General features: G+C 50.7%; 1 protein-coding gene across 1 annotated transcript in view; it reads left to right on the top strand.

Annotated features, from left to right (window-relative positions):
• Nucleotides 1–13,976, top strand: part of LOC147663691 (zinc finger MYM-type protein 2-like) — a 578,556-nt gene that overhangs the window by 155,355 nt on the left and 409,225 nt on the right. The window contains exon 4 of the mRNA XM_086950262.1: nt 5,607–5,769. Coding sequence (XP_086806388.1) covers nt 5,607–5,769 — 163 coding nt within the window. The remainder of the gene's footprint in view (nt 1–5,606; nt 5,770–13,976) is intronic.

Raw genomic sequence — 13,976 nt, 5'->3', positions numbered from 1 at the left:
GGGTTTTTCTACATAAATGCAATAGATTACTGTATGGATTACCACAGGACTGGATCCTGGATTCAGTATCGGGACATAAGCTGCAAACAGTTAAGTAAAAGCGTTTTGGTTACAGTTGTGATTTTTAAAGAATATAAATGTCTTTTCAAAGTTGACAGAAACTTTTCAGTGAAAACCAAGCAATGTTATCCTATGGAAGGAATGTCAAGTTACAGGTTATGTAGGTTCCAGTTACTTTTGTAATCCAGTACTGGACTCCTAGGTTCAGTACTGGGATCTCTACCTAAGACAGGTAAGTAATTACGTTTTGGTAGTTGGCACGGTTTTTAATGAATATTTGTAGTTTGCAAAAATCGACACTTAGAAGAATTTTCACAGAAAAACAGTCAATGGATTCTATGGAAGAAAATTCATGTTATTGGTAAGTACAGTTACGATTACTTTCTCTGTTTAGTACTGGGATACCAGCAAGGGTGGCCGAGGTGAAGCAGTTCTGGGGTCGGAGCAGCCTTAGGAGCTGGAGCGCCGCCTAGCAGAAGAGGTCTCTCCAGGTGGCTCGGATGTGTTCCCCCGCGAAGGGCCCACCGACTAGTCTGAGTGTGCGCTCCTTTGGGCCCTGCGCCTACAGAAGTGCCTGCGTCGTGATCGGAGGATCGGCATGCCCCGCCGGGCGCCCTCATTGCCGCTGGATGGTGCTGGGTCCTGGGTATTCAGCCTCAACGGACGTTCCTCTGTTGCCCATGTCCATGCCTCCTCAGGCGTGTCAAGTAAGAGGGAATTTGTCTTGGAAAACCACTCGCAAACAAGCCAGAAAGAGGAGCTTATACTGGATGTTAAGCAAGCGTAGCTTTTGCTTGACCTCACCAAAGGAACGACGTTGGGTTTGAACCTCTCGAGTGTAGTCAGGAAAAACCATTATCGTCAGGTTCTCATGTTTTGAGAGGCTGCTTTTTACGAGACTCTGCCAGGATAGCGACTCTGTCCTTGAAGTTGAGGATCCGCAGGATGATTGGTCTGGAAACGGTGCCCGGCGGGGAGCAAGCGAACGATGTACCCTCTCGACCGTGAACCAGGAAAGAGAGAGCCCTCGGGCATCCAGGAGCGTAGCCAGCGCTCCGTGTAGTCCGCCGCCTGTCCCGGTTTTACGCCCTCGGAAAAACCAATCATGTGAAGATTGTTACGACTGGCTCGGTTTTCATCATCCTTGGTCCGCCGATGCGGCTCCTGTGTCTGTGACTGGAGTTCGGTCACCTGGAGCTTAAGCTGATGGCCGTCTTCCTCTACGGCAGATACGCAGGATTCCGCTTCTTTAATCCAGGCAGTAGCCATGGCTACCCTCTAACAAAGAGCATGGAGCTTGGGATCCGGGCGGTCAGGCAAGCCAGTGGAGGCGAAGTAGGAGAGAAGGCGGGCAAGGCACGTCTAGGCCGCCCGCTCCGCGACCACCACAGATGTCCCTGCAGGGGACCCCCGCAAACATCGGAGAGAGCTCCAGGCGCACTGGTCTACAGGGGGTAAGGTTGGTGGCAGTCCAGGACCTACGGGCCCATTGGAGCAGAGGGACCGAAGTCAAACTCCTGATGGCCAAGTGAGGGATCCCTCAGTGTCTGGGGGGGGGAGGGAACTGGGGCAAGCCATGGCCACAAGGACACTGCCACTCGATGTAACGGCCGAGATCTACCGGGTGGGCCACAGCTGTTTGCCACTGTCCAACATTAGGTTTTCCAGGAGGGACACCCCACACAAATAGAGCCACCACTACCCAAACCAGCAGTCGCAACACACCTCACGCCCCACTCAAGCACCAAGGGAGGAGGGGGGTGGCTCCCACCACAGCAGGTCGGCCGCCATACCCAGGCACCGCAATTTAACGGCAGGCAGGGCGCGGGGAGTCGTCTCGATCTAGGGCCTGCAGGGTCCGACCAGGCACCCCGGGGGTGGCGCGGAACGAAGTATCAGCAGGAGGTCCAGCGCCGTAGACTCCATGCCACTCGGTGGTTGCGGCCGACGGTACGTTCCTTGTCGTGGGTCATAGGGTGCTGCAGAGAGTCAAAACAGGCTGCCTGGCCTCAGTGGTAAAAAAGGGGGTGGTGATGGACTGAGCATCTGAACCAATTAAACACTCACACCCAGTCAAAGATCTGGGTTTAATCCATCACCGTTCTTTAGCCCCCTCTGCCACCCCAGTGCAGACATGGCCATATGCAAATCAGTCTGACCCTGTGCCTCATGGGAACAGTCCAACCCGAACTGCCAAGCCATGCCTTCCCTGGACCGGAAACAAGCTTCCGAGGACCGGTTTCTGGCATTTCAGCCGTCTGAAGCGGCAGAGTTTAACAGTGGTTTCCTGGACGCTGCAGGGCGGGGGAATGGAAGCTGCGGAGAGGGCCCGCGCCCAGGACCCGTCGCCAGATTAGTGTGGCGATTCCGCCTCTCAGCTGGCGGCTCCCAGATCTGGTGTATCACCCCAGCTAGGGGCGCAAAGCCAGTAGCGCGAATCCAGGTGGACAGATCTCGCAGACCCAGGCCAGAATCTCAGTGGTGGGCGACAGAGGGCCCCCTCCAGGCGCAGGAAGAGGGTGTGGCTGCTGGCCAGCCGGCCACAGGGCACCCACCCTCCAGGCCGGGCGGTGAAGGCTGGTCTCAGGGGCATATGAGATTGATTGTGGGAAGTGTGGTGGTCCCAGCAGGGGCCGAGGAACCACTATCCGTTGTCCAGGCCAGGGGGGTCCCAATCAGAGCACCAGGCATTTCCGACATGGAGGCACTGGCACCCGCAAGACCCGAACGCTGGACGCACTCCCGCTGCAAGAGGGGAGAAAGGCTCAAAATGATTTCCGTGGCTGCAGCTCAAGACCGGAACCGGGCCTGGGCTGGCTGATAGGTCGCAGCAACAGTCGCATCAAAGACAGGCCCTTGGGAGACACTCTTTGCCCCAGTCAGCCCCCACCCGTGGTAGGAGCCGGGCGGGGGGTCACTGTGGGCACAAGCGCTGGTCCGTATGTGGTCTGAAGGCTGCAGGATCCAAGACCCCTCTGCTCGAAGTAGCAGCCAAAACGTCCGGGCTTCCCGGCTCCCGCGCCTCAGGCGAGCTGCGGCTTCAGGTGCTTCATAGGTTCGGCTGGGTGAGGGATGAAAGGACGCACCTCAGGCCCGATGCAGGACCGCCAGGCATCTGATATACATGGCAGCAGGGACTCCACAAGAAAACAGGAGTCCGCCGCTGGGATCTCCGTCCACGGCCGAGCGAGGCCGCGCCTCCGTCGCTGAAAAGGGAAGCCTCATGGAGCATTCACCGACATCTTAGGTGCGGGCATACCCGCATCCGGAGCTGGGAGTGGAGTGGAGTGGAGTGGAGTGGAGTGGAGTGGAGTGGAGTGGAGTGGAGTGGAGTGGAGTGGAGTGGAGTGGAGTGGAGTGGAGTGGAGTGGAGTGGAGTGGAGTGGAGTGGAGTGGAGTGGAGTGGAGTGGAGTGGAGTGGAGTGGAGTGGAGTGGAGTGGAGTGGAGTGGAGTGGAGTGGAGTGGAGTGGAGTGCTGAGTGCGACAGCTGTCTTGATGCGCCAAGCCCCCCTCCTTTTCTCACCATGTAGTAACCGCTTTATCCTTGTGCCAATCTCTTAAGCCTGTTCTGCTCAACAGGTTGTCCGACAAAGAGTCGCGGTCAAAGGGTCTCATCTGCCACTTGCAGATGTGTCAGGCGGCAGTATAGCCAGCTTGCAGTATGGCGGACCACAGAATAGCCCAGGACCCTGCTGTACTTCAGCTTGTGACTCCTCTAACTCTTTTGGAGCCTTAATCCTCCTGCAGTCATCTACAGGGCACTTGGTGCCACACATCACAGCAGAGGCATCCCCTGTGCCAGTCCCTCATGTTTCTGGCACTTCCCTCAAGGTGTTCTGCACAGCGCTCAAAGGTTCACAGTTATAAGGGGGTGAATACTTGCTTACTGGCTTTAAGGGTTGCTGATGCTCGGCTAATAGCGCACAGGTTACTTCTTTTTATTCCTGCTCCAGTGCTTCTATCTTCAGGCTTTGTGCAGATAGTTTTAGAACTGTCATACCATGTAGTCTCCTCTGATGTAGGATGCATTCCTCATTCCTGATGTTTGTCAGACCTTACTCATCCACTGCGCCTACCAGGTGGCATTGGTCAGAGATGAGACTGGATGTCAATCAATCAATCCAATCAATCAATCAATCATAGCATTTGAAAAGCGCACTACATACCTGTGAGGGTCTCAAAGCGCTAGTGGGGGGGAATGCTGCTACCGTTCGAAGAGCCAGGTCTTAAGGAGTCTCCTGAAGGTTAGAAGGTCTTCGGTCTGCCGTATGCTGAATTGGGAGGGTGTTCCACGTCTCGAGTCGTCTGAGGTACGATGGTCCGGTCCGCTGTCACTAGCTGGTCTAATTTGTTTGTTCCTCTGTCACGGTTAGTCATCTTATTGGGCCACACAGGAGCCCTAGCCACCGATTTGCTTTTTATTTGCCACTAATTGCAACTTTAAAAAGAAAAAGTAAAAAAGCTCATATGAGTGATTTGAAAAAAAGGCTAAATTTTTGCTAATTTCTTGTAAACAGATCCGAAATTAGTCTACAGTCCCCAACCTGGAAGGAGGGGTTCAAAATTGGATCGAATAGGATTTTGGAGGGGCGAATAAGGCCTTAAGTGCTGGGTGTTAGATGTGGTTTGACTTGTAGGGGGCATATGGCTTAGTAATGCAGTGGGTAAGTATTAGGTTTTTCGGAACTAGCCACAATTGCGAAGAATTGTAATACAATGCATATCTGGACAGATATTGCTGAGAACTAGTATTGCAGGTGAGTATCACTTTCTTGATTTAAGAAATGTATCTATTTACTTGATAATTTAACATTCAGCTTACAACCCCAGTGATGTGTTCCCTCTGGCAAGAATAATGTTGTGCTACCCAGAGGAATTTGCAGTGTAGGCATCTATGCCCACAACCCCAGCATTTGTTTCATGCTAATTACGTTTTTGTAGAAGTGATGGAGACATTGTGAGATACTTGTCCCAAGCTCATTATGACATAGGAACTGCTGCACATAAATTAGACCAACGCGCTAAAAATGCACGTGGAAAGGCTTCGGTTTATGTTCGAATTCAGGGAAGGTGTGGTCTATCAGTTTAAGCTTCAACCAGCTCTTTTTGGGGCAAACTATACTCCTGTTCATATTGCTCATCCTCTTCTGTAACTGTTCTGACCAGGTTAACCATAATTGTATGGAGTGCTACCCAGGGTGATTTCCAGTGTATTTTATGAATTCAAGACACTCCATTGCTTTTTTTGTATTTAAGAAAATATATTCGCAATCAGTAGATTAATGTATCTGCATAGATTTCACCACTTCGTTTTTTGCTTATATTACTAAAATAATGTAGATTTTTTGTAAAAATGGCTAGACTTTTATGTAGCATTCATTAGACTTATAAGAAATAGTTCTTACTGTATCCTGTGCATTTAGAACCTGAAGAATGAGTCATATGTATGTATTCACTCTAGTTCTTAAGATGTTGCTTTGTTTAAGCTGATGGATCACTCCAAAGGAAAATGTAAGTTTTTCTAACATAGCACCTTCTCTTTTAGGGACATAACAACGATGAAAGGTACCATAGTTGCTCAAGTTGATTCCAGTGAGTCCTTTCAGGAGTTCTGCAGCACATCCTGCTTGTCACTCTATGAAGATAAACAAAATTCTGCAAAGAATTTGAACAAGTCAAGATGTACAATTTGTGGTAAATTAACTGAGGTATGCAACCTGAAGAGTAATTTTGCTGAATACGTAATACTTGTGTGCACACAAATAGATACACTAACGAAGACTGACTTACCCCCTCTCTCAAAAGATGCACTCTTGTAACTTGGGCAATTTCACTTCCCAATTGTGATTTTATTGGCACTGCGATTCACTCTCACATTGAATACCAGCTAGAAGTCTGTTCATGGGTTCCTGGGACAGCATCTTGTGTGAGTAATGTGACAGCAACGATGTCTGTAACAAGGTCACCAGTACCAGTGCTGTGCTGACCCATTGGTTAACCAAGCTATTTTCACAGGGATGCAAAGTAAAGGCTTACTCTACTAGGATGATGGACATTCGAAATTCACATACCATGTTACACTATACATCGCACTTGTAAAGCTTGAGGTCAGACAGTACTAGAACTTTGGATGCCTGCATTTTGATTAGCAATTAAAAAAAAGAATAGTTAAAATGTTGTGCATAGAGAAAACAGTAGGTACTAGCACCTTCTGGGGTGTACAATTTTTACCCCAAACGTTTTAATGCTTGCTTACTAATTTTTGTAGAACATTTCCCATAAAACTAGTATAGTATGGAGGGCTGCATCTAGTTTACCTTGAGACCTCCTTTCTGTGGTATGTATGGTGGGTGGTTTACTCGGAGTATCAGAGTTCCCACAAGATCATGCTTCCCTAGTTTTTAATGGGAACTGGACTTTAGATTTAGGCATCATTCATGATTGTAAACTGGTATGTGCATAGCAGTAGTAGCAAGAGAGACAATTCAACTGCCCTAAAATCTGAATTAACTCAGTCAGCCAGTAGAACTGGACTTATTTCATTGGTGTGACCGCAGCAGATTTTGCGTGTATTTTGGGACTTACAAAGGTGATTGAAGGGCACTCTAAAAGTACCTGGACGATCAGAGGCTAGGTAGGATTACTAATAATCCTGAGGAAGAATACGCTTGTCCTTTCCACACTTTCTTTTGCTTTCTCTAGTCATCTGGACTGCATGAAACTTGTAGTACCTGGATGGTCTTGGCTCTTTGAAGCATCTTTCAATTATTTTTACCAATTATTTTGAGCCCTACCAGGTTCGGTATAGGTTCTTACATTGGAGACAAGTTAAGTCTTCTGGCAGAGCAGATAAGTTATCTTTGTTCACAAACTACAGCAGTTAATCTTCTTTCAAGAGTTTACGATTGTTCCCACCCTGCATATGAACTACAATTGAAACATTGCAGAGCTTTTTTTTTTCTTTTCTTCAGAGTTTTATATAGCGCCAACTTAACCCGAATCGGGTATCAGAGCGCTATACATAGCACCAGTTGCATTACATGAGGTCACATTAATTTTTGTTAGGCACTGGGAGATTAAGTGATTTTCCCTGAACCACAGGATGTCCAGCGTCATTGCCGAGACTGGAACCCAGTTCCCCAGATTTGAGGTTGGCCGCCCTAGCCGTTAGGCCAACTCCTCTACCCAATATGGAGTTTGCTTCAGGCACGTTCAGTCACCTGTATGTCCAAGTGATGTGACTTTGCGAGAATGATGTATGTTAGTATTGTCCAGGACAGAGTCAACCAAATAGCTGCCCTTCTTAAAATTAAAAGCTATTCTCCAGTTCTGGAGAAGTGCACGTTCCTCTCTGTTCCTTGAAGTGTGCATGGGGGGGGTGGGGGTGGAGATGGCATGACTGATCTGGAGGTATCTGAAGGTCTGTGTGTGTCAACTGATACTTAGTCTGAAGTTCAGCGAACGTGGCTAGTTTCCTGTTCACCCACATGTCCCTTACTGTGGATATCCCAATTATGTCCCATTTATCATACCCACGGGATTTACTGAGCCGTCCCAATATGTCTGGTCCCCGGAGTAGCGTTGCTTTAGTCAAGCGGTTGTGCCAACTCAACTTCCTCGTAATTCCATGCCAGACCTCAACCGTACGGGCCTTTCAAGTTAAACTTACGGAAATTCGTGTATTGCGCCCTATTGTAGCCGTCCAGCCCCAGGAGCCAGTGATCTGTACGGAAATTTGGGTTGTCATGTGGACCAAACACCAACCTAATTATTGTGGCCAGTTGTGATGCTTGATAATAAAGTCGTATGTCTGGTAATTCTATGCCACCGTTGTACCATCCCATGGTGAGTTTATTCATTGCTATACGTGGTGGACAGTTCTCACACAGTAGTCCCCGCACAAAGCTGTCCTATTTTGGAGAAATAGGAGTCTGAGATAGAAATGGGAGTGTTCTGTAACACATAGAGGAAGCGCGGGAGTGAGAGCATCTTAAAAATTGACACCCGCCCCAGGAGAGTAAGAAGGAGAGATTGCCAGTGTAGGGCATCTGGTTTGAGATGTTGGCGGGGTCCCAGCAGGTTCTGTTCAAAGAATAGGTTAGTATCCAGGGTCACAAAGATACTCGGGTAGTGAAAGCCCTGAGACGCCACCGGAATTGTATAACCCCGAGGACTGGAAGGGGGGGGGTTGCCCCATAGCACATACATCTGGGATTTAGACCATTTAATCTTGTATCCGGAATGGGTGCCAAATATATGGAATATGTGAAGTACACGCCGCAGGGATTGTGAAGGAGAGGCCAAACAGAGAAGAATGTCATCCCCGTACAGCGAGATGAGGTCTTCGTAGTCTGCCGTCCATTTCAGTCCCTGTATTTCTGGATCACCCCATAACCAGATGGCCAGTGGTTCCAATTCAAGGGCGAAGAGCAGGGGAGACTGCGGGCGACCTTGTCTTGTGCCCCGTCGGAGGGAGAAGGTAGCTGAGCGGTGTTTATTGACGGTGACGTGTGCAGTAGTTTGCGTGTACAGCAGCCTGATCCATTTTATTACCCTAGGTCCAAACTCCATGCGAGTTAATACAGCAAAGAGGAAATCCCATTCAATAGTGTCAATTGCCATGGTGGCATCTAATGACCGCAAGATCGCCTCTTCGCTGATAGTTCCAAGTCTACCAAGGGCCCCGTTCACCTGTTGCACATTTCGGGCTGTGTTCCTTCCCGGCATAAATCAGGACTGGTCCGGATTGACCAATCCGGTGATAAGGAAGGAGTCGATTGGCCAGGATCTTTGCCTCGACGGTGAGGAGGGAGATAGGATGGTAGGCTTTACAGTCGTCCTCCGGCTTATTTGGTTTGTGCACGATCACAATGGAGGCGGTCTGGATGTCAGCCGAAAGGAGTCCCGACTCAAAACATTCAGTATACATGTTCAGCAGGTGAGGCGCTAATTTAGAAGCCAAGGGTTTAAAAAGCTCGATGGGAGTCTGTTGGGGCCCATCACTTTGCCGGAACGGACATCCTGTATGTGCTTCTGAATCTCCGTCTCAGTGATGTCCACTTCCAGGGTGTCTCTATCTTGTGGGGAAAGGCTCACCACATTTATAGTAGCCAGGAGATCAGCCGAAAACGGTGCCTGAGATGTCTCCGATATATTATAGTCTGCTTCAAAATGGGCAGCAAAAGTGTCAGCAATTTGTTGGGGGTCAGTGAGAAGTACTCCATCTGGGCCAGATATCTCATAGACCCATCTCAAGGTTTGTTCCCTCCGTTCCAGCTACGCCAGGAGTTTACCCGTGCATTCACCTTGCTCATAGATTCTGTGACGGTTGGCTAGGGAGCGCGCTGTGGCATCTTTTAAGAGAAGTTGCCTATAGTCCTGCTGTCTCATATTCAAAATATGTTGGGCTTCAGGGTCAGGGGCGTGTGTAATGGCCTCTTCCCTGGTTAAAATAGCTTTCTCCATCTTTACCACCCTCCTGGAGCGCTCAGTCCTATTTCCTACCATTAACGACGGTGCACTGCCCTTGATAACCACGCCAAACACTCCCCAAAGTGTCCCTGCAGAATCAGCGGACCCCGCATTTCCCGCGTAGTAGTAGTCGATCTATTTAAGTAGCGCTTCCCTGATGTGTGGTATCTTTAGCGCCCAATGTTGTATAGTAAGGGTATCCGTGGTGCCTGGCATGCTTCAGGTTGAAAATCGTAAGAATGGGTGAGTGATCAGAGATTCCTCGTGCTAAACATCTGGACATAGTGAAAGCATCAATGTCTTGTGCATGTGTAAACATGTGGTGGATTCGAGACTGGCTATTGTGTGCCCCCGACTGGAACGTGAAGTGAGTATGGAGTGGGTTCAGCCATCTCCAGATGTCCAGGACGCCGAGGGCTTTGGCAAACTCGTTTAGCTGCGAGCCCTGTGGCAGATCATCTCGGGGTGGGAGACGGTCCCAAGAGCCATCCTTAGTTAAATTGAAGTCACCCCTCCGTATCAACACTCCTAAGCGTAGTTCCAATAGTAGAGTCCCTATGTCTGGTAATGTCAATCGCTGTAACCCAGGGAGGGGAATATATGGAGACTAGGTTAAGGACTCATCCCTCCCAGGTGCCCGTGACAGCTGAGTATCTACCCTGCGCTTCAGTCCAGGTGTTGTGTATCATATATGGGCAGCCTTAGGGGAGGAGGATCCCCACCCCACTCGAGCCTGAAGAAAATCCTGAGTGAGCTATCATTCGATAACACCATCTGTTCAGGGCCCCACAGGAGTTCCCTACCAAGTGCGTCTCCTGGAGTATCACAATGTCCAAACCATGCTGTTTGATATACTGCAACACTATACTCCTTTTAATCTTGTCCTCCAGGCCGTTCACATTCCAGGTCAAAAAGTTGAGAGCTACGCCAGATGCCATCTAACCCTTTTATTGAGAAAAGAAATCTTCTTGAGGAACCCAGCAGCCAATGGACCTCCAAAGCACCCCTCCACCCCATGGTCAGAGCTACGCGGTGGACAAGAACGTCTCAAATGGAGTTCCGTGAGACCACTTGCTTTTCAGGAGAACCAAGCATGCCAATGTACTGACACAAAAATCAAAGGAAACATAAACAACAAACCCCTTACCCACCACCCAGTATGGACCTCACTCCTCCACCCTGCCTCCCTGCACACAGGTCTAGAACCACCCGCAACTTGCAGAGTGCCTGTCGCCCTCTCATCAACTTCGGGTACGTGAACGACCCCACTCCGTAGAGCAACAATCTACAAACCTTAATACTAGCCCAGGCCAATAAGCCCTGAGGGCGGAACATACTTAAACAAATGTTGGGTTACACAATATAAGACATAACATATGCATCTGACATATCAGGTTAACAAAAGATCATACAGAAAGAGTTTGATTCCTCCAGTCAGTGCGCGGAAGAACTACAGCTGGAGTAGAACACTCCCCAACTGAGTGTGAAAGTCAAAGACTCAGCAGACAGTCCCTCTTACTTGTCCAATGTTCGCATTCACCCCGTCGGGCTCTGAGTCAGAATGAGTAGGGGACCGTCGTTGCTGACGCCGGTCACTCTCCACGCCGGCCGCCGGTGTAGATTTGTGTGACCGCTTATCAACTGTACACCAGCCATCAAGCCAGTCCCAGGCGTCCTCTGGTCTCGTGAAGAACCACAACATACCATCCGATTCAACCCAGAGTTTTGCTGGGAAAAACATAGCGTACTTGACCTCCTGGTCTCTGAGAGCGCAATTCACTTCCAGGAAGCTACGATGTTGTTTTTGGACCCTCAGGGTGAAATCTGGAAAGAAGAACACTTAACTGTTTGCGAATGTTAGCGGGGGGTCCCGCGCAGTTTGGAGGATCACATCTCGGTTCCTCTCTGGCAAGAAGCGGTCGGGGGGGGGGCTCCTGACCTACCCCCAGGCACACGGTGAGCTTGTTCAATGGAGAAACACTTGGATAGACCTCGAGTGGAAGTCATTGTAGGATCAGCTCCTCATCGAACAGGTCGGCTGCCTGCCCCTCCACTCGTTCCTGAATACCAAGAATCCGAACGTTGTTGCGCCTCATTCGGCCTTCATAATAGTCCAGCTGCAGGGCCATCGCCTCATGGGAAGTTTGAAGTTCAGTCACCTGTTTCTTGAGGAGGGCCGAGTCATTCACCAATTCTTTTGTGATGTTTTCGATAGAGCTAACTCGATCCGCCATTTTCCTCATGCCTTTTCTGATCAAGGCAACCTCCGTGGCGACTGTGTCGATCAGAGTTTCACAGGAGGTCTGTCCGGTGGTTATTGGAGATAAAAGTCTTTGTTTGTGGGTTCTCTGCTCACTCTGGGTCGTGGTGGTGCCTGGGCCTTCCTCTTGATTCTTCTGCCACGCATACTTGGCCAACTTTGCCTGCATGGCACTTTGTCCGCTGCGGCCCTTCGCCATGTTTTCTCCGCCAGAGAGGGTGCAGTGGAGGGCCGGGAAGCGCCAGCTACTTACGCCGCCTGCAGTGGGATCCCCTCTACCCGGCCTGTTGGTTTTGGCAGGGAGCTCCCCAATCACCGAGCCGATATACCACTAGGCAGCACCTCCCAGCAGCGCCTAGAGTCCTGGCTGCCCACAGTGATGGAGTAGCTGGAGGCCCTGGCACTTCGTTGGTCAGTAGGCCTCAGTGCTAATATTCCACCTCCGGATAATCTCGCTGCCTCCACTTTAATTCCAGCACCAGGACATGCTACCAATAGGAGCACCAATCACTTACTGCCCCCGGAGATCTGTAATGACCGCCACATCAGGGGATCCTTCGTCACCCCTCTCGACCTTGGAATATGGCCGCAATGTAGCGGGACACCTTGGATTACTCACACACAGTCTGTGGGGACACAGCGGGCAGCAAGCAGGACGGTTCGGCCCCTCTGGACGTCCAGGGCAGCCAGGGGTAAATGCGCGAGTCGTTCAAACACTCTCCTCGTCCTTCAGGGGGGGTCACCCGTACGTGGCCCCCTACTCCAGACTCTATTACAGCTGTGTCTTCGGCCATGATGGCAGGTCGCAGGTCCGATTCTGGATGTAACTGGGCAGGTGTTATAAGGGTAGCCTTATTCTCCCCGGCCACGGGGAAGCCCTCTTCCGTACTCAGAGTTCAAATCTGTGGACTATGGCGGCTATGTGGGGATTCGGCCTCAGCCGGTGCTCGATCCCGCCCCATCCTCCCCCCAGCATTCACCAACCTTCAGGACAGCTGCACCGAGTGCCTCCTGTGCTGCCGATGGAGATGTCTGCCTCCACAGCGTCGAACCACGGCCCAGTATTGCTCCTTTGCCGAGGAGCAACTCACTCCTACAACACGGCCGTGACGGGCGGTGCGAGCAGCGGTCGTAGCAGCATAGGAGCCCCTTCGATCTGGCCCAAAGTTCGTAAGATCATGGGGCAGCAGCTGAGTTTAGTCCCGCACCATGTAAAGGAAATTTGGCCGGCGCAGACTGTTATTCGGATGTTTCGGGAGTGGCGCAGCGGAGCTAGGCTACCTTGCAGCCATTCCCTTCGGCAGTTGGCCACGCCCTCCCAACTAGACATGTTCTTGTTTAGATTACGTTTTTTATGACAATAACGATCAGCTAAAAAATACTTGTGGCAAATCGCAATTGAAATGGTGACATTAACAATGGGAAGGGGAAACTTCTGCATCAAGCAGGTACGTTGAAATTGTTGAAGAAATTAATTTAAAACTAGGAAACAACGTGTTCGATGCGGGAAACACCAATGACATCGATGCGGGGTGCCGCTCGCAAGCCGTGAACATTGTGGTGATCTCTGCTGCCCTGTTATTTATTTCCTGGACTTGCCATACCTGTGTAAGGGAGGACTCTGCATCGCCTTGAACTGGGGCATTCACTTTTGTATTTGAAAGCATCACCCGGACCTACGGGAGAGATTGGACGGGGCCGGGACTGCGAGGCCCAGCATTCAGCGGCCTGCCACTCGCCGCAGCTGGAGCCTCTTCCCGCCCCGCCTCCCTGCAGCACCTGAAAACTGCTTGCGACCCCCGCGGGAGCCGCTCGCAAGCCGTGAACATTTAGGTGATCTCTGCTGCCCTGTTATTTATTTCCTGGACTTGCCATACCTGTGTAAGGGAGGAGTCTGCATCGCCTTGAACTGGGGCATTCACTTTTGTATTTGAAAGCATCACTGGGACCTACGGGAGAATGTGGATGGGGCCGGGATTGCGAGGCCCAGCATTCAGAGTGGCCTGCCACTCGCCGCAGCTGGAGCCTCTTCCCGCCCCACCCCCTCCTATATTAATCCCGCCCCTCACCACGAACGCGGGACGCGCGCGGGACTCAGCCCGGGGCTAAGCCCGGGCAAAGGGTGGGCCCCTCTGAGGCCCTCAGAGGCTGAAAAGGCTGGTGCGGTGCGGACCTTTGCACCAT

The sequence above is a fragment of the Lissotriton vulgaris genome, unplaced genomic scaffold, assembly GCF_964263255.1.
Source record: "Lissotriton vulgaris unplaced genomic scaffold, aLisVul1.2 SCAFFOLD_1159, whole genome shotgun sequence".
NCBI classification, from domain to species: domain Eukaryota; kingdom Metazoa; phylum Chordata; class Amphibia; order Caudata; family Salamandridae; genus Lissotriton; species Lissotriton vulgaris.
This window is presented reverse-complemented; position numbering and strand designations above follow the sequence as displayed.